Here is a 17,693-nt window from a genome sequence, read left to right as displayed (position 1 = left end):
GTCATAGTATAGACTGTCAAAAAAAGTGAAAAACGGTCATAGTATAGCATGTCGAAAAAATTTAAAAACGGTCATAGTGTAGCATGTCGAAAAAAGTCAAAAAACAATCAGAATATATTATGTCGAAAACAGTCATAGAATAGCCTGTCGCTAACAATCATAGTATAGTCTGTCGAAAAAAGTGAAAAAACGGTCATAGTATAGCATGTTGAAAAAAGTAAAAAAATAATCATAGTATATTTTGTCGAAAACATTAATAGTATAGCTTGTCGATAAAAGTCATAGTATAGCCTGTCGAAAAAAGTGAAAAACGGTCATAGTATAGCATGTCGAAAAGTGAAAAAAACAATCATAGCATAGTATGTCTAAAAATGGCATAGTAATAGTATTTTAGGGTTAAGTGTCTTTCTGAAGGACACATTGACATGAGACTAGCTGATCAGGAGCCGGGGATTAAACCGACGACTCTCTGATTGAAAGGCAGCCCTACTCTCCACTTAGCCACGGACACCAGTTGAGAACTACTGGCATAGTATGTCTATAAACAATCATAGTATAGCATGTCGAAAAGTGTAAAAAACAGTCATAGTATAGTATGTCTAAAAAAGTCATAGTAATAGTATTTTGGGGTTTTGTGTCTTGCTGAAGGACATATCGACGTGAGACTAGCAGATCAGGAGCCGGGGATTGAACCAACGACCCTCTGATTGATAGGCAGCCCTGCTCTCCACTTAGCCACGGACACCAGTTGAGAAACACTGGCATAGTAAGTCTATAAAAAGTCTTAGTTTAGCATGTCGAAAAATCTAAAAAACGGTCATAGTATAGCATGTCGAAAAAAGTTAAAAACGGTCATAGTATAGCATGTCGAAAAAAGTAAAAAAAAAATCATAGTATATTATGTCGAAAACAGTCATAGATTAGCCTGTCGATAACAGTCATAGTATAGCATGTCGAAAAAATTGAAAAACGATCATAGTATAGCATGTCGAAAAAAGTCGAAAACATCGATGTGAGACTAGCAGATCAGGAGCCGGGGATTGAACCAACGACCCTCTGATTGATAGGCAGCCCAGCTCTCCACTTAGCCACGGACACCAGTTGAGAACCGCTGGCATCGTATGTCCATAAAAAGGCTTAGTTTAGCCTGTCGAAAAATCTGAAAAACGGTCATAGTATAGCATGTCGAAAAAAGTGAAAAACGGTCATAGTATATTATGTCGAAAACAGTCATAGAATAGCCTGTCGATAACTGTCATAGTATAGTCTGTCGAAAAAAGTGAAAAACGGTCATAGTATAGCATGTCGAAAAAATTGAAAAACGGTCATAGTACAGCATGTCGAAAAAAGTCAAAAAACAATCATAGTATATTATGTCGAAAACAGTCATAGAATAGCCTGTCGATAACAGTCATAGTATAGTCTGCCAAAAAAAGTGAAAAACGGTCATTGTATAGCATGTCCAAAAAAGTCAAAAATGGTCATAGTATAGCATGTCGAAAAAATTGAAAAACGGTCATAGTATAGCATGTCGAAAAAAGTCAAAAAACAATCATGGTATATTATGTCGAAAACATTAATAGTATAGCCTGTCGATAACAGTCACAGTATAGCCTGTCGAAAAAAGTGAAAAATGGTCACAGTATAGCCTGTCGAAAAAAGTGAAAAACGGTCATAGTATAGCATGTTGAAAAAAGTGAAAAACGGTCATAGTATAGCGTGTCGAAAAAAGTGAAAAATGGTCATAGTATAGCATGTTGAAAAAAGTGAAAAACGGTCATAGTATAGCATGTCGAAAAAAGTGAAAAACGGTCATAGTATAGCATGTCGAAAAAAGTGAAAAACGGTCATAGTATAGCATGTCGAAAAAAGTCAAAAAACAATCATAGTATATTATGTCGAAAACAGTCATAGAATAGCCTGTCAATAACAGTCATAGTATAGCATGTCGAAAAAAGTGAAAAACTGTCATAGTATAGCATGTCGAAAAAAGTGAAAAACGCTCATAGTATATTATGTCAAAAACAGTCATAGAATAGTCTGTCGGTAACAGTCATAGTATAGCCTGTCGAAAAAAGTGAAAAACGGTCATAGTATAGCATGTCGAAAAAAGTGAAAAATGGTCATAGTATAGCATGTTGAAAAAGTGAAAAACGGTCGTAGTATAGCATGTCGAAAACAGTGAAAAACTGTCATAGTATAGCATGTCGAAAAAAGTCAAAAAAAAATCATAGTATATTATGTCGAAAACAGTCATAGAATAGCCTGTCGATAACAGTCATAGTATAGCATGTCGAAAAAATTGAAAAACGATCATAGTATAGCATGTCGAAAAAAGTCAAAAACATCGATGTGAGACTAGCAGATCAGGAGCCGGGGAATGAACCAACGACCCTCTGACTGCTAGGGAGCCCTGCTCTCCACTTAGCCACAGACACCAGTTGAAAACCACTGGCATAGTATGTCTATAAAAAGTCTTAGTTTAGCATGTCGAAAAAAGGAAAAAACGGTCATAGTATAGTCTGTCGAAAAATCTGAAAAACGGTCATAGTATAGCATGTCGAAAAAAGTCAAAAAACAATCATAGTATATTATGTCGAAAACAGTCATAGAATAGCCTGTCGATAACAGTCATAGTATAGTCTGTCAAAAGAAGTGAAAAACGGTCATAGTAAAGCATGTCGAAAAAATTGAAAAACGGTCATAGTATAGCATGTCGAAAAAAGTCAAAGAACAATCATAGTATATTATGTCGAAAACAGTCATAGAATAGCCTGTCAATAACAGTCATAGTATAGTCTGTCAAAAAAACTGAAAACGGTCATTGTATAGCATGTCAAAAAAAGTAAAAAAATAATCATAGTATATTGTGTCGAAAACATTAATAGTATAGCCTGTCGATAACAGTCACAGTATAGCCTGTCGAAAAAAGTGAAAAACGGTCATAGTATAGCATGTCGAAAAAAGTCAAAAAACAATCATAGTATATTATGTCGAAAACAGTCATAGAATAGCCTGTCAATAACAGTCATAGTATAGCATGTCGAAAAAAGTGAAAAACTGTCATAGTATAGCATGTCGAAAAAAGTGAAAAACGGTCATAGTATATTATGTCAAAAACAGTCATAGAATAGTCTGTCGGTAACAGTCATAGTATAGCCTGTCGAAAAAAGTGAAAAACGGTCATAGTATAGCATGTCGAAAAAGTGAAAAATGGTCATAGTATAGCATGTTGAAAAAAGTGAAAAACGGTCATAGTATAGCATGTCGAAAAAAGTGAAAAACTGTTATAGTATAGCATGTCGAAAAAAGTCAAAAAACAATCATAGTATATTATGTCAAAAACAGTCATAGAATAGCCTGTCGATAACAGTCATAGTATAGCATGTCGAAAAAATTGAAAAACGATCATAGTATAGCATGTCGAAAAAAGTCCAAAACATCGATGTGAGACTAGCAGATCAGGAGCCGGGGATTGAACCAACGACCCTCTGACTGCTAGGGAGCCCTGCTCTCCACTTAGCCATGGACACCAGTTGAAAACCACTGGCATAGTATGTCTATAAAAAGTCTTAGTTTAGCATGTCGGAAAAAGGAAAAAACGGTCATAGTATAGTCTGTCGAAAAATCTGAAAAACGGTCATAGTATAGCATGTCGAAAAAAGTCAAAAAACAATCATAGTATATTATGTCGAAAACAGTCATAGAATAGCCTGTCGATAACAGTCATAGTATAGTCTGTCAAAAGAAGTGAAAAACGGTCATAGTAAAGCATGTCGAAAAAATTGAAAAACGGTCATAGTATAGCATGTCGAAAAAAGTCAAAAAACAATCATAGTATATTATGTCGAAAACAGTCATAGAATAGCCTGTCAATAACAGTCATAGTATAGTCTGTCAAAAAAAGTGAAAAACGGTCATTGTATAGCATGTCGAAAAAGGCAAAAAACAATCATAGTATATTATGTCGAAAACAGTCATAGAATAGCCTGTCAATAACAGTCATAGTATAGTCTGTCAAAAAAAGTGAAAAACGGTCATTGTATAGCATGTCGAAAAAGGCAAAAAACAATCATAGTATATTATGTCGAAAACAGTCATAGAATAGCCTGTCAATAACAGTCATAGTATAGCAAGTTGAAAAAATCTGAAAAAAGGTCATAGTATAGCATGTCAAAAAAACTCAAAAAACAATTGTAGTATATTATGTCGAAAACAGTCATAGAATAGCCTGTCGATAACAGTCATAGTATAGTCTGTCGAAAAAAGTGAAAAACGGTCATAGTATAGCATGTCGAAAAAAGTGAAAAATGGTCATAGTATAGCATGTTGAAAAAAGTGAAAAACGGTCATAGTATAGCATGTCGAAAAAAGTGAAAAACGGTCATAGTATAGCATGTCGAAAAAAGTGAAAAACGGTCATAGTATAGCATGTCGAAAAAAGTCAAAAACAATCATAGTATATTATGTCGAAAACAGTCATAGAATAGCCTGTCAATAACAGTCATAGTATAGCATGTCGAAAAAAGTGAAAAACTGTCATAGTATAGCATGTCGAAAAAAGTGAAAAACAATCATAGTATATTATGTCGAAAACAGTCATAGAATAGCCTGTCAATAACAGTCATAGTATAGCATGTTGAAAAAAGTGAAAAACGGTCATAGTATATTATGTCGAAAACAGTCATAGAATAGCCTGTCGATAACAGTCATAGTATAGTCTGTCAAAAGAAGTGAAAAACGGTCATAGTAAAGCATGTCGAAAAAATTGAAAAACGGTCATAGTATAGCATGTCGAAAAAAGTCAAAAAACAATCATAGTATATTATGTCGAAAACAGTCATAGAATAGCCTGTCAATAACAGTCATAGTATAGTCTGTCAAAAAAAGTGAAAAACGGTCATTGTATAGCATGTCGAAAAAGGCAAAAAACAATCATAGTATATTATGTCGAAAACAGTCATAGAATAGCCTGTCGATAACAGTCATAGTATAGTCTGTCAAAAAAAGTGAAAAACGGTCATGGTATAGCAAGTTGAAAAAATCTGAAAAAAGGTCATAGTATAGCATGTCGAAAAAACTCAAAAAACAATTGTAGTATATTATGTCGAAAACAGTCATAGAATAGCCTGTCGATAACAGTCATAGTATAGTCTGTCGAAAAAAGTGAAAAACGGTCATAGTATAGCATGTCAAAAAAAGTAAAAAAATAATCATAGTATATTGTGTCGAAAACATTAATAGTATAGCCTGTCGATAACAGTCACAGTATAGCCTGTCGAAAAAAGTGAAAAACGGTCATAGTATAGCATGTTGAAAAAAGTGAAAAACGGTCATAGTATAGCATGTCGAAAAAAGTGAAAAACGGTCATAGTATAGCATGTTGAAAAAAGTGAAAAACGGTCATAGTATAGCATGTCGAAAAAAGTGAAAAACGGTCATAGTATAGCATGTCGAAAAAAGTGAAAAACGGTCATAGTATAGCATGTCGAAAAAAGTCAAAAAACAATCATAGTATATTATGTCGAAAACAGTCATAGAATAGCCTGTCAATAACAGTCATAGTATAGCATGTCGAAAAAATTGAAAAACGATCATAGTATAGCATGTCGAAAAAAGTCAAAAACATCGATGTGAGACTAGCAGATCAGGAGCCGGGGATTGAACCAACGACCCTCTGACTGCTAGGGAGCCCTGCTCTCCACTTAGCCACGGACACCAGTTGAAAACCACTGGCATAGTATGTCTATAAAAAGTCTTAGTTTACCATGTCGAAAAAAGGAAAAAAAGGTCATAGTATAGTCTGTCGAAAAATCTGAAAAACGGTGATAGTATAGCATGTCGAAAAAAGTCAAAAAACAATCATAGTATATTATGTCGAAAACAGTCATAGAATAGCCTGTCAATAACAGTCATAGTATAGCATGTCGAAAAAAGTGAAAAACTGTCATAGTATAGCATGTCGAAAAAAGTGAAAAACGGTCATAGTATATTATGTCAAAAACAGTCATAGAATAGCCTGTCGGTAACAGTCATAGTATAGCCTGTCGAAAAAAGTGAAAAACGGTCATTGTATAGCATGTCGAAAAAAGTGAAAAATGGTCATAGTATAGCATGTTGAAAAAAGTGAAAAACGGTCATAGTATAGCATGTCGAAAAAAGTCAAAAAACAATCATAGTATATTATGTCGAAAACAGTCATAGAATAGCCTGTCAATAACAGTCATAGTATAGTCTGTCAAAAAAAGTGAAAAACGGTCATTGTATAGCATGTCGAAAAAGGCAAAAAACAATCAAAGTATATTATGTCGAAAACAGTCATAGAATAGCCTGTCGATAACAGTCATAGTATAGTCTGTCAAAAAAAGTGAAAAACGGTCATGGTATAGCAAGTTGAAAAAATCTGAAAAAAGGTCATAGTATAGCATGTCGAAAAAACTCAAAAAACAATTGTAGTATATTATGTCGAAAACAGTCATAGAATAGCCTGTCGATAACAGTCATAGTATAGTCTGTCGAAAAAAGTGAAAAACGGTCATAGTATAGCATGTCAAAAAAAGTAAAAAAATAATCATAGTATATTGTGTCGAAAACATTAATAGTATAGCCTGTCGATAACAGTCACAGTATAGCCTGTCGAAAAAAGTGAAAAACGGTCATAGTATAGCATGTTGAAAAAAGTGAAAAACGGTCATAGTATAGCATGTCGAAAAAAGTGAAAAATGGTCATAGTATAGCATGTTGAAAAAAGTGAAAAACGGTCATAGTATAGCATGTCGAAAAAAGTGAAAAACGGTCATAGTATAGCATGTCGAAAAAAGTGAAAAACGGTCATAGTATAGCATGTCGAAAAAAGTCAAAAAACAATCATAGTATATTATGTCGAAAACAGTCATAAAATAGCCTGTCAATAACAGTCATAGTATAGCATGTCGAAAAAAGTGAAAAACTGTCATAGTATAGCATGTCGAAAAAAGTGAAAAACGGTCATAGTATATTATGTCAAAAACAGTCATAGAATAGTCTGTCGGTAACAGTCATAGTATAGCCTGTCGAAAAAAGTGAAAAACGGTCATAGTATAGCATGTCGAAAAAAGTGAAAAATGGTCATAGTATAGCATGTCGAAAAAAGTGAAAAAACAATCATAGTATATTATGTCAAAAACAGTCATAGAATAGCCTGTCGATAACAGTCATAGTATAGCATGTCGAAAAAATTGAAAAACGATCATAGTATAGCATGTTGAAAAAAGTCAAAAACATCGATGTGAGACTAGCAGATCAGGAGCCGGGGATTGAACCAACGACCCTCTGACTGCTAGGGAGCCCTGCTCTCCACTTAGCCACGGACACCAGTTGAAAACCACTGGCATAGTATGTCTATAAAAAGTCTTAGTTTAGCATGTCGAAAAAAGGAAAAAACGGTCATAGTATAGTCTGTCGAAAAATCTGAAAAACGGTCATAGTATAGCATGTCGAAAAAAGTCAAAAAACAATCATAGTATATTATGTCGAAAACAGTCATAGAATAGCCTGTCTATAACAGTCATAGTATAGTCTGTCAAAAGAAGTGAAAAACGGTCATAGTAAAGCATGTCGAAAAAATTGAAAAACGGTCATAGTATAGCATGTCGAAAAAAGTCAAAAACAATCATAGTATATTATGTCGAAAACAGTCATAGAATAGCCTGTCAATAACAGTCATAGTATAGTCTGTCAAAAAAAGTGAAAAACGGTCATTGTATAGCATGTCGAAAAAGGCAAAAAACAATCATAGTATATTATGTCGAAAACAGTCATAGAATAGCCTGTCGATAACAGTCATAGTATAGTCTGTCAAAAAAAGTGAAAAACGGTCATGGTATAGCAAGTTGAAAAAAGTAAAAAAATAATCATAGTATATTGTGTCGAAAACATTAATAGTATAGCCTGTCGATAACAGTCACAGTATAGCCTGTCGAAAAAAGTGAAAAACGGTCATAGTATAGCATGTCGAAAAAAGTGAAAAATGGTCATAGTATAGCATGTTGAAAAAAGTGAAAAACGGTCATAGTATAGCATGTCGAAAAAAGTGAAAAACGGTCATAGTATAGCATGTCGAAAAAAGTGAAAAACGGTCATAGTATAGCATGTCGAAAAAAGTCAAAAAACAATCATAGTATATTATGTCGAAAACAGTCATAGAATAGCCTGTCAATAACAGTCATAGTATAGTATGTCGAAAAAAGTGAAAAACAGTCATAGTATATTATGTCAAAAACAGTCATAGAATAGCCTGTCGGTAACAGTCATAGTATAGCCTGTCGAAAAAAGTGAAAAACGGTCATAGTATAGCAGGTCGAAGAAATTGAAAAACGGTCATAGTATAGCATGTCGAAAAAAGTCAAAAAACAATCATAGTATATTATGTCAAAAACAATCATAGAATAGCCTGTCGATAACAGTCATAGTATAGTCTGTCAAAAAAAGTGAAAAACGGTCATAGTCGAAAAAAGTCAAAAAACAATCATAGTATATTATGTCGAAAACAATCATAGATTAACTTGTCGATAACAGTCATAGTATAGCATGTCGAAAAAATTGAAAAACGGTCATAGTATAGCATGTCGAAAAAAGTCAAAAACAATCATAGTATATTATGTCGAAAACAGTCATAGAATAGCCTGTCAATAACAGTCATAGTATAGTCTGTCAAAAAAAGTGAAAAACGGTCATTGTATAGCATGTCGAAAAAGGCAAAAAACAATCATAGTATATTATGTCGAAAACAGTCATAGAATAGCCTGTCGATAACAGTCATAGTATAGTCTGTCAAAAAAAGTGAAAAACGGTCATGGTATAGCAAGTTGAAAAAAGTAAAAAAATAATCATAGTATATTGTGTCGAAAACATTAATAGTATAGCCTGTCGATAACAGTCACAGTATAGCCTGTCGAAAAAAGTGAAAAACGGTCATAGTATAGCATGTCGAAAAAAGTGAAAAATGGTCATAGTATAGCATGTTGAAAAAAGTGAAAAACGGTCATAGTATAGCATGTCGAAAAAAGTGAAAAACGGTCATAGTATAGCATGTCGAAAAAAGTGAAAAACGGTCATAGTATAGCATGTCGAAAAAGTCAAAAAACAATCATAGTATATTATGTCGAAAACAGTCATAGAATAGCCTGTCAATAACAGTCATAGTATAGTATGTCGAAAAAAGTGAAAAACAGTCATAGTATATTATGTCAAAAACAGTCATAGAATAGCCTGTCGGTAACAGTCATAGTATAGCCTGTCGAAAAAAGTGAAAAACGGTCATAGTATAGCAGGTCGAAGAAATTGAAAAACGGTCATAGTATAGCATGTCGAAAAAAGTCAAAAAACAATCATAGTATATTATGTCAAAAACAATCATAGAATAGCCTGTCGATAACAGTCATAGTATAGTCTGTCAAAAAAAGTGAAAAACGGTCATAGTCGAAAAAAGTCAAAAAACAATCATAGTATATTATGTCGAAAACAATCATAGATTAACTTGTCGATAACAGTCATAGTATAGCATGTCGAAAAAATTGAAAAACGATCATAGTATAGCATGTCGAAAAAAGTCAAAAAGGTCGATGTGAGACTAGCAGATCAGGAGCCGGGGATTGAACCAACGACCCTCTGATTGATAGGGAGCCCTGCTCTCCACTTAGCCACGGACACCAGTTGAAAACCGCTGCCATAGTATGTCTATAAAAAGTCTTAATTTAGCATGTCGAAAAAAGGAAAAAACGGTCATAGTATAGCATGTCGAAAAATGGCATAGTAATAGTATTTTGGGGTTAAGTGTCTTTCTGAAGGATACATTGACATGAGACTAGCTGATTAGGAGCCGGGTATTGAACCGATGACTCTCTGATTGAAAGGCAGCCCTACTCTCCACTTAGCCACGGACACCAGTTGAGAACCACTGGCATAGTATGTCTATAAACAGTCATAGTATAGCATGTCGAAAAGTGAAAAAAACAGTCATAGTATAGTATGTATAAAAAAAGTCATAGTAATAGTATTTTGGGGTTTTGTGTCTTGCTGAAGGACACATCGACGTGAGACTAGCAGATCAGGAGCTGGGAATTGAACCAACGACCCTCTGATTGATAGGCAGCCCAGCTCTCCACTTAGCCACGGACACCAGTTGAAAACCACTGGCATAGTATGTCTATAAAAAGTCTTAGTTTAGCATGTCGAAAAAAGGAAAAAACGGTGATAGTATAACATGTCGAAAAAAGTCAAAAAACAATCATAGTATATTATGTCGAAAACAGTCATAGAATAGCCTGTCGATAACAGTCATAGTATAGTCTGTCGAAAAAAGTGAAAAACGATCATAGTATAGCATGTCGAAAAAATTGAAAAACGGTCATAGTATATTATGTCGAAAACAGTCATAGTATAGCCTGTCGAAAAAAGTGAAAAACATCGATGTGAGACTAGCAGATCAGGAGCCGGGGATTGAACCAACGACCCTCTGATTGATAGGGAGCCCAGCTCTCCACTTAGCCACGGACACCAGTTGAAAACCACTGGCATAGTATGTCTATAAAAAGTCTTAGTTTAGCATGTCGAAAAAAGGAAAAAACGGTCATAGTATAGCCTGTCGAAAAACCTGAAAAACGGTCATAGTATAGCATGTCGAAAATAGTCAAAAAACAATCATAGTATATTATGTCGAAAACAGTCATAGAATAGCCTGTCGATAACAGTCATAGTATAGTCTGTCAAAAAAAGTGAAAAACGGTCATAGTATAGCATGTCAAAAAAAATTAAAAACGGTCATAGTATAGCATGTCGAAAAAAGTCAAAAAACAATCATAGTATATTATGTCGAAAACAGTCATAGAATAGCCTGTCGATAACAGTCATAGTATAGTCTGTTGAAAAAAGTGAAAAACGGTCATTGTATAGCATGTCGAAAAAAGTCAAAAAACAATCATAGTATATTATGTCGAAAACAGTCATAGAATAGCCTGTCGATAACAGTCATAGTATAGTCTGTCAAAAAAAGTGAAAAACAGTCATAGTATAGCATGTCGAAAAAAGTCAAAAAACAATCATAGTATATTATGTCGAAAACAGTCATAGAATAGCTTGTCGATAACAGTCATAGTATAGTCTGTTGAAAAAAGTGAAAAACGGTCATAGTATAGCATGTCGAAAACAGTCATAGAATAGCCTGTCGAAAAAAGTGAAAAAAGGTCATAGTATAGCATGTCGAAAAAATTGAAAAACGGTCATAGTATAGCATGTCGAAAATAGTCAAAAAACAATCATAGTATATTATGTCGAAAACAGTCATAGAATAGCCTGTCGATAATAGTCATAGTATAGCATGTCGAAAAAAGTGAAAAACGGTCATAGTATATTATGTCGAAAACAGTCATAGAATAGCCTGTCGATAACAGTCATAGTATAGCCTGTCGAAAAAAGTGAAAAACGGTCATAGTATAGCATGTCGAAAAAAGTCAAAAAACAATCATAGTATATTATGTCGAAAACAGTCATAGAATAGCCTGTCAATAACAGTCATAGTATAGTCTGTCAAAAAAAGTGAAAAACGGTCATAGTATAGTATGTCGAAAAAATTGAAAAAACGGTCATAGTATAGCATGTCGAAAAAAGTCAAAAAACAATCATAGTATATTATGTCGAAAACAGTCATAGAATAGCCTGTCGATAACAGTCATAGTATAGTCTGTCAAAAAAAGTGAAAAACGGTCATAGTATATTATGTCGAAAACAGTCATAGAATAGCCTGTCGATAACAGTCATAGTTTAGCATGTCCAAAAAAGTGAAAAACGGTCATAGTATATTATGTCGAAAACAGTCATAGAATAGCCTGTCGATAATAGTCATAGTATAGCATGTCGAAAAAAGTGAAAAACGGTCATAGTATATTATGTCGAAAACAGTCATAGAATAGCCTGTCGATAACAGTCATAGTATAGCCTGTCGAAAAAAGTGAAAAACGGTCATAGTATAGCATGTCGAAAAAAGTCAAAAAACAATCATAGTATATTATGTCGAAAACAGTCATAGAATAGCCTGTCAATAACAGTCATAGTATAGTCTGTCAAAAAAAGTGAAAAACGGTCATAGTATAGTATGTCGAAAAAATTGAAAAAACGGTCATAGTATAGCATGTCGAAAAAAGTCAAAAAACAATCATAGTATATTATGTCGAAAACAGTCATAGAATAGCCTGTCGATAACAGTCATAGTATAGTCTGTCAAAAAAAGTGAAAAACTGTCATAGTTTAGCATGTCCAAAAAAGTGAAAAACGGTCATAGTATATTATGTCGAAAACAGTCATAGAATAGCCTGTCGATAACAGTCTTAGTATAGCCTGTCGAAAAAAGTGAAAAACGGTCATAGTATAGCATGTCGAAAAAAGTCAAAAAACAATCATAGTATATTATGTCGAAAACAGTCATAGAATAGCCTGTCGATAACAGTCATAGTATAGTCTGTCAAAAAAAGTGAAAAACGGTCATAGTATAGTATGTCGAAAAAATTGAAAAAACGGTCATAGTATAGCATGTCGAAAAAAGTCAAAAAACAATCATAGTATATTATGTCGAAAACAGTCATAGTATAGTCTGTCAAAAAAAGTGAAAAACTGTCATAGTATAGCATGTCGAAAAAATTGAAAAATGATCATAGTATAGCATTTCGAAAAAGTCAAAAACATCGATGTGAGACTAGCACATCAGGAGCCGGGGATTGAACCAACAACCCTCTGATTGATAGGGAGCCCTGCTCTCCACTTAGCCACGGACACCAGTTGAAAACCACTGGCATAGTATGTCTATAAAAACTCTTAGTTTAGCATGTCGAAAAAAGGAAAAAACGGTCATAGTATAATATGTCTAAAAATTGCATAGTAATAGTATTTTGGGGTTAAGTGTCTTTCTGAAGGACACATTGACATGAGACAAGCTGATTAGGAGCTGGGGATTGAACCGACGACTCTCTGATTGAAAGGGAGCCCTACTCGCCACTTAGCCACGGACACCAGTTGAGACCCACTGGCATAGTATGTCTATAAACAGTCATAGTATAGCATGTCGAAAAGTAAAAAAAACAGTCATAGTATAGTATGTATAAAAAAAGTTATAGTAATAGTATTTTGGGGTTTTGTGTCTTGCTGAAAGACACATTGACGTGAGACTAGCAGATCAGGAGCCGGGGATTGAACCAGCGACCCTCTGATTGATAGGCAGCCCAGCTCTCCACTTAGCCACGGACACCAGTTGAAAACCACTGGCATAGTATGTCTATAAAAAGTCTTAGTTTAGCATGTCGAAAAAAGGAAAAAACGGTCATAGTATAGCATGTCGAAAAAAGTCAAAAAACAATCATAGTATATTATGTCGAAAACAGTCATAGAATAGCCTGTCGATAACAGTCATAGTATAGTCTGTCAAAAAAAGTGAAAAACAGTCATAGTATAGCATGTCGAAAAAAGTGAAAAACGGTCATAGTATAGCATGTCGAAAAATCTGAAAAACGGTGATAGTATAGCATGTCGAAAAAAGTCATAGATTAACCTGTCGATAACAGTCATAGTATAGCATGTCAAAAAAATTGAAAAACAGTCATAGTATAGCATGTTGAAAAAAGTCAAAAAACAATCATAGTATATTGTGTCAAAAACAGTCATAGAATAGCCTGTCGATAACAGTCATAGTATAGTCTGTCGAAAAAAGTGAAAAACGGTCATAGTATAGCATGTCGAAAAAAGTCAAAAAACAATCATAGTATATTATGTCGAAAACAGTCATAGAATAGCCTGTCAAAAAAAGTCATAGTATAGCATGTCGACATCCTATACTATGACTTTTTCATGACTTTCTTCAACATACGATACTCTCACTTTTTTTTCCGACGTACTATAACTGTTTTTAATACTTTTTTCGGACTGTGCCTCTTTTCTGACAATGTAAATTCAGCCTTATTGCCAGATTATCCTGCCACTGCTCATACAGATTCCTGATGTCTGTAGCTTGTACAGTACACACACACACACACACACACACACACACACACACACACACACACACACACACACACACACACACACACACACACACACACACACACACACACAGTCATTCAAATCTAAGATCCTGAACGTTCTTAGCCCAGTTCTTTCTCTAGCCCACAGATACAATAAACATACAGCTGCAAATCATGGCAAACGGTTTATTGTCAATCTATACATCCCATAAATAAGAATTCACAAAATAAATCAAACTTTACACACTTTTTGTCGTTTGTTTCGGTCCTGCTGAGGCTGAGATTATGTACAAATTAGGATCAAATACTGAGTTTTCGAATCAAATCATAGTTTCTCTTTAACATTTAGGATCAATAATATTAACACTGTAAATGAAAAACATTGAATGATCTTTGATTGTGCATATACACAGCTACATTCAATGCCCCACGGATCACCAACAGTCATGTTCTGGCTGGTCAAATTTCGACATCAGTGTTCAGGTTCAGTCATTCATGTACATCACCGCATTAACCACAAGCTGTGTTTTAGATCAGTCTTTGTTTAACCCTGCTGGATGTTTGACACCTGCAGGGCTTTACTCCACGGGGGTCAGCGCTGGGTGAGTTATGAACAACATCAAGGTCATGGTGTAGCTGTGTGTTCTATACTAAACAGCTAAGTGATTGCTGCTGTGAATGTCTCGACACTGGACTCCCTGCCAAAGCCAACAGTGGTGTCAATTAACCAATTAAATAAAACAAATGGTAAAACTTAATTAAATCATTTCTTATGATAGAACATTGAATGTGATATTGTTGCTCATGGTACCAAATGCACTGAGGATCAACATCTAACTTTATATGGATGTTTCAGTGGTTTCTATTACTGTTAGCTTGAAGCAGTTGATTAGCTATTGCTTCATCAGTGATGCGTCTGGACTCTTTCTGCCCCCTAGTGGTCAAGGATCTGCTAATGCAGCTTTTAATAACTAACAAAATGAGAAATGTCCTCCAGCACACCGACAGTAAAGTTATCATACTCAATAGGAAAATATCTGTCATTTGAATCCACTGGCATGTAAACTATTGCCCCATTGTTAAATATAGATGTCAGTAGCACACTCACACTGAACTGCAGAAACAACAATTGAACTATGTCTCTCTCAGTAGTTTGCCCTTATATACAAACAGCATCAATAAAACCAAGAGAAGTACATTATCTGATAAAGTTATGGTAGTTCTGTTGGCTACAGAAAGGCATGTCTGCAGATGAATCACCGCCATCATTTCTTAAAATGATCATATCTTACAGGTCGTCACTTCTTAAATATCAATCGAACAACGTTTCTGTACAAAATGTGCGATCAACAAGTGGCTTCCTTCTATGAAATCAGTAAAAACAGCTGCAGTGGTTGAAAATGGCTAGTGTTCTCCGTCCTCTGGATGCTTTGGTTACAACTGACCTTTCCCCTTCAGTGAAAGTACAAACATTAAAACATTCTGTAGGTAATTAAATCGGGTGTTGAAGATGGTTGGTGGGGACGATAAACTACATTTAAAAATCACAAAACTTTCAAACGGACCAGTGATATGGCTTCTTTGTTTTTTTTGTAACTGTGGAACTCCACAAACAATAAATAGATTTTTAAATACACCAATACAATTTAGAATTTCGACACGATGGGCGGGGCTTTGTTTTGTTTTTTTCTGGAAGGGAGAAGCGTCTTTGAACCTGCGCATCGACACCGTTCAAGGCTCCGTTTTTGGATTTCGAGCTCACATGGTTCATCAGGAGCCGACTTTCTACGGCAGGTCTCATGTGGGCGGAGGGCCGTTGGTGTAGCGCAGCATCGGGTAGAAGGAGCGGGCAAAGTTGTTGGACAGCGTGCAGCTGTAGTTCTCGTCAGACAGAGGCACCAGGCAGGCCAGAACCAGCAGCATGAAGAAGAGCAGGTGTAAGGGGAAGGCAGCCCGAAGAACCCGGTGGAAGAAGGGTCGCTGTGGGGAAGAATCCCTCCTCTCCTCCCTGGATGTGGACAGATGATGCAGACGCTTGAGGGTTTTGCAACGGCAGTTTAACAACAGTGGACCTTTAGACTGCATCTCAAATTCAACCTATTCCTCAGTTCACTGGATGGTCTGTTGATCATTCTGTGTTCACTGGAACTACTTCATACCAAAGAAATCGTTCTATGAAAACTGATGACAGTTTCTACGGCTACAAAGACACGTCTGTTAAAATGTTTGTATTTCATTTGGAGGAACCAAACCCTGAAGATCATGTTCTACCTTACCTTTTAGCCGCAGGTTGTCCAGCTGTAGCTGCCTGTAGACCTGCAGCCTCCTCCTAAAGCAACAAGACACACGAGTCACTCATTTGAAGCCCAATAACCGAAGCCAGCGTTAGCTTGACTTTAACTCGTCTACATTCAGGCGTACCCGGTGCAGCAGCAGAGGAGAGCCGAGTGTTCCCAGACCGATGCTGTCCACCTCGGAGCTGACCGAGCAGCTTTCCTGAGACGCAGACAGCAGACACACCATCAGATGAGACGCACTGCTGCTGATAGCGGCTCATTTATGCTGTTTGGTGGTCAATGTTTCTGCAACAGCGTCCCGAACGCATCAATCTGTTTTGGTTGCGCTTCATTTTACGGGTCTGTTATTTCTGAAGGGTTTTCTGATCATTTCCAAAACGTTGTTCAGAAAGAACGCTCTGTAATTTGGCATCTTTTATGGTGAAAACAGAGATGACCTTAAACCCAACATAATGTTCCTTCATTACTCATACAAATTCTGTTTTATGTATTGTGAATTGTCGCTGATAATAAAGTTGCACTTAACATTAGAAGTATTGCTTGTGTTTTAGGCAATAGAGAATTCTACTGGCTAAAATATTCACTAAATTACACAATTATTGTACCAACTCAACCCTGTCTCCATTTTCCTGTAATTGGAACCAAATTACAGGAAACTTAATTAAGAAATACTTTATTACTTTATAGATTATAATTGAGCCTGGACAAAATTTCCAAATGATCTGTCGTGCATAATCAGAGAGCATCAAATGATAGTTCTGTTTAATTGATGCAATGTTTTATTACACATTTGTCTTATTTTTAACAAATGAAATAAAAAGGTTTTTGTTGAACAGCTTAAGGCGAGTAAGATATTTGTTACGTTTATAACAGTAACTCAAATGTCATTTTGCCACAAATACAAAAATAAATATCTGTAATTGACTCAGCTCATTCAGTTTTCATCACCAGATCATTCTGCCGCTCATCAGTTTATGAAACCAGTATCGCAGCAGAGTCAAACCAGACTGAGGCTCAAGAGGGAACATGGACCTACCAGCCTTCCCTGCAGCCTGCTCAGGTCAGCAGCCACCTGCCGCAGCAGGAGATGCAGTTTGTTGCCGATGACGTGAACCTTCTCCTTGGCCTCCAGGCTGTCTTCTCCCGTGGCCTCCAGGAGGAGCTGAGAGGAGATCTCCTGCAGCGAGGAGACCTCCCGCTGGCGGCCGCGCAGCTCCTCCTGCAGAGCCTGCAGCAGGGGGCGACAAAGAGCACAGCAGTCAGCAGTGATGCTATTGTATCAACTCTATGTCTCTACTGAGAGAGTTATAGAAGAGCACTTTTCCACTACCTTCCATTCATGGGGTAGTGG

The 17,693-nt window shown here is 35.8% G+C and overlaps 1 protein-coding gene across 2 annotated transcripts in view; it reads right to left on the bottom strand.

The window, feature by feature from the left end:
- Positions 1 to 14,217: 14,217 nt before the first annotated feature.
- LOC137877972 (nesprin-2-like) overlaps positions 14,218 to 17,693 on the bottom strand; it is a 39,406-nt gene continuing 35,930 nt past the window's right edge. For both annotated transcript variants that reach the window (XM_068718154.1, XM_068718155.1), the window contains 4 exons: positions 17,379 to 17,570; positions 16,467 to 16,541; positions 16,322 to 16,374; positions 14,218 to 16,053 (listed from right to left, as the gene is read on the bottom strand). In XM_068718154.1, the coding sequence (XP_068574255.1) occupies positions 15,843 to 16,053; positions 16,322 to 16,374; positions 16,467 to 16,541; positions 17,379 to 17,570 (531 nt within the window). In that variant the 3' untranslated portion in view covers positions 14,218 to 15,842. The remainder of the gene's footprint in view (positions 16,054 to 16,321; positions 16,375 to 16,466; positions 16,542 to 17,378; positions 17,571 to 17,693) is intronic.

This window comes from Cebidichthys violaceus, unplaced genomic scaffold (assembly GCF_023349555.1).
Source record: "Cebidichthys violaceus isolate CVI_PGR_0920_01 unplaced genomic scaffold, fCebVio1.0.p SCAF_22, whole genome shotgun sequence".
Classification (NCBI taxonomy): domain Eukaryota; kingdom Metazoa; phylum Chordata; class Actinopteri; order Perciformes; family Stichaeidae; genus Cebidichthys; species Cebidichthys violaceus.
The sequence above is the reverse complement of the archived record's forward strand: the minus strand, read 5'-3'. Positions and strand labels throughout refer to the sequence as shown.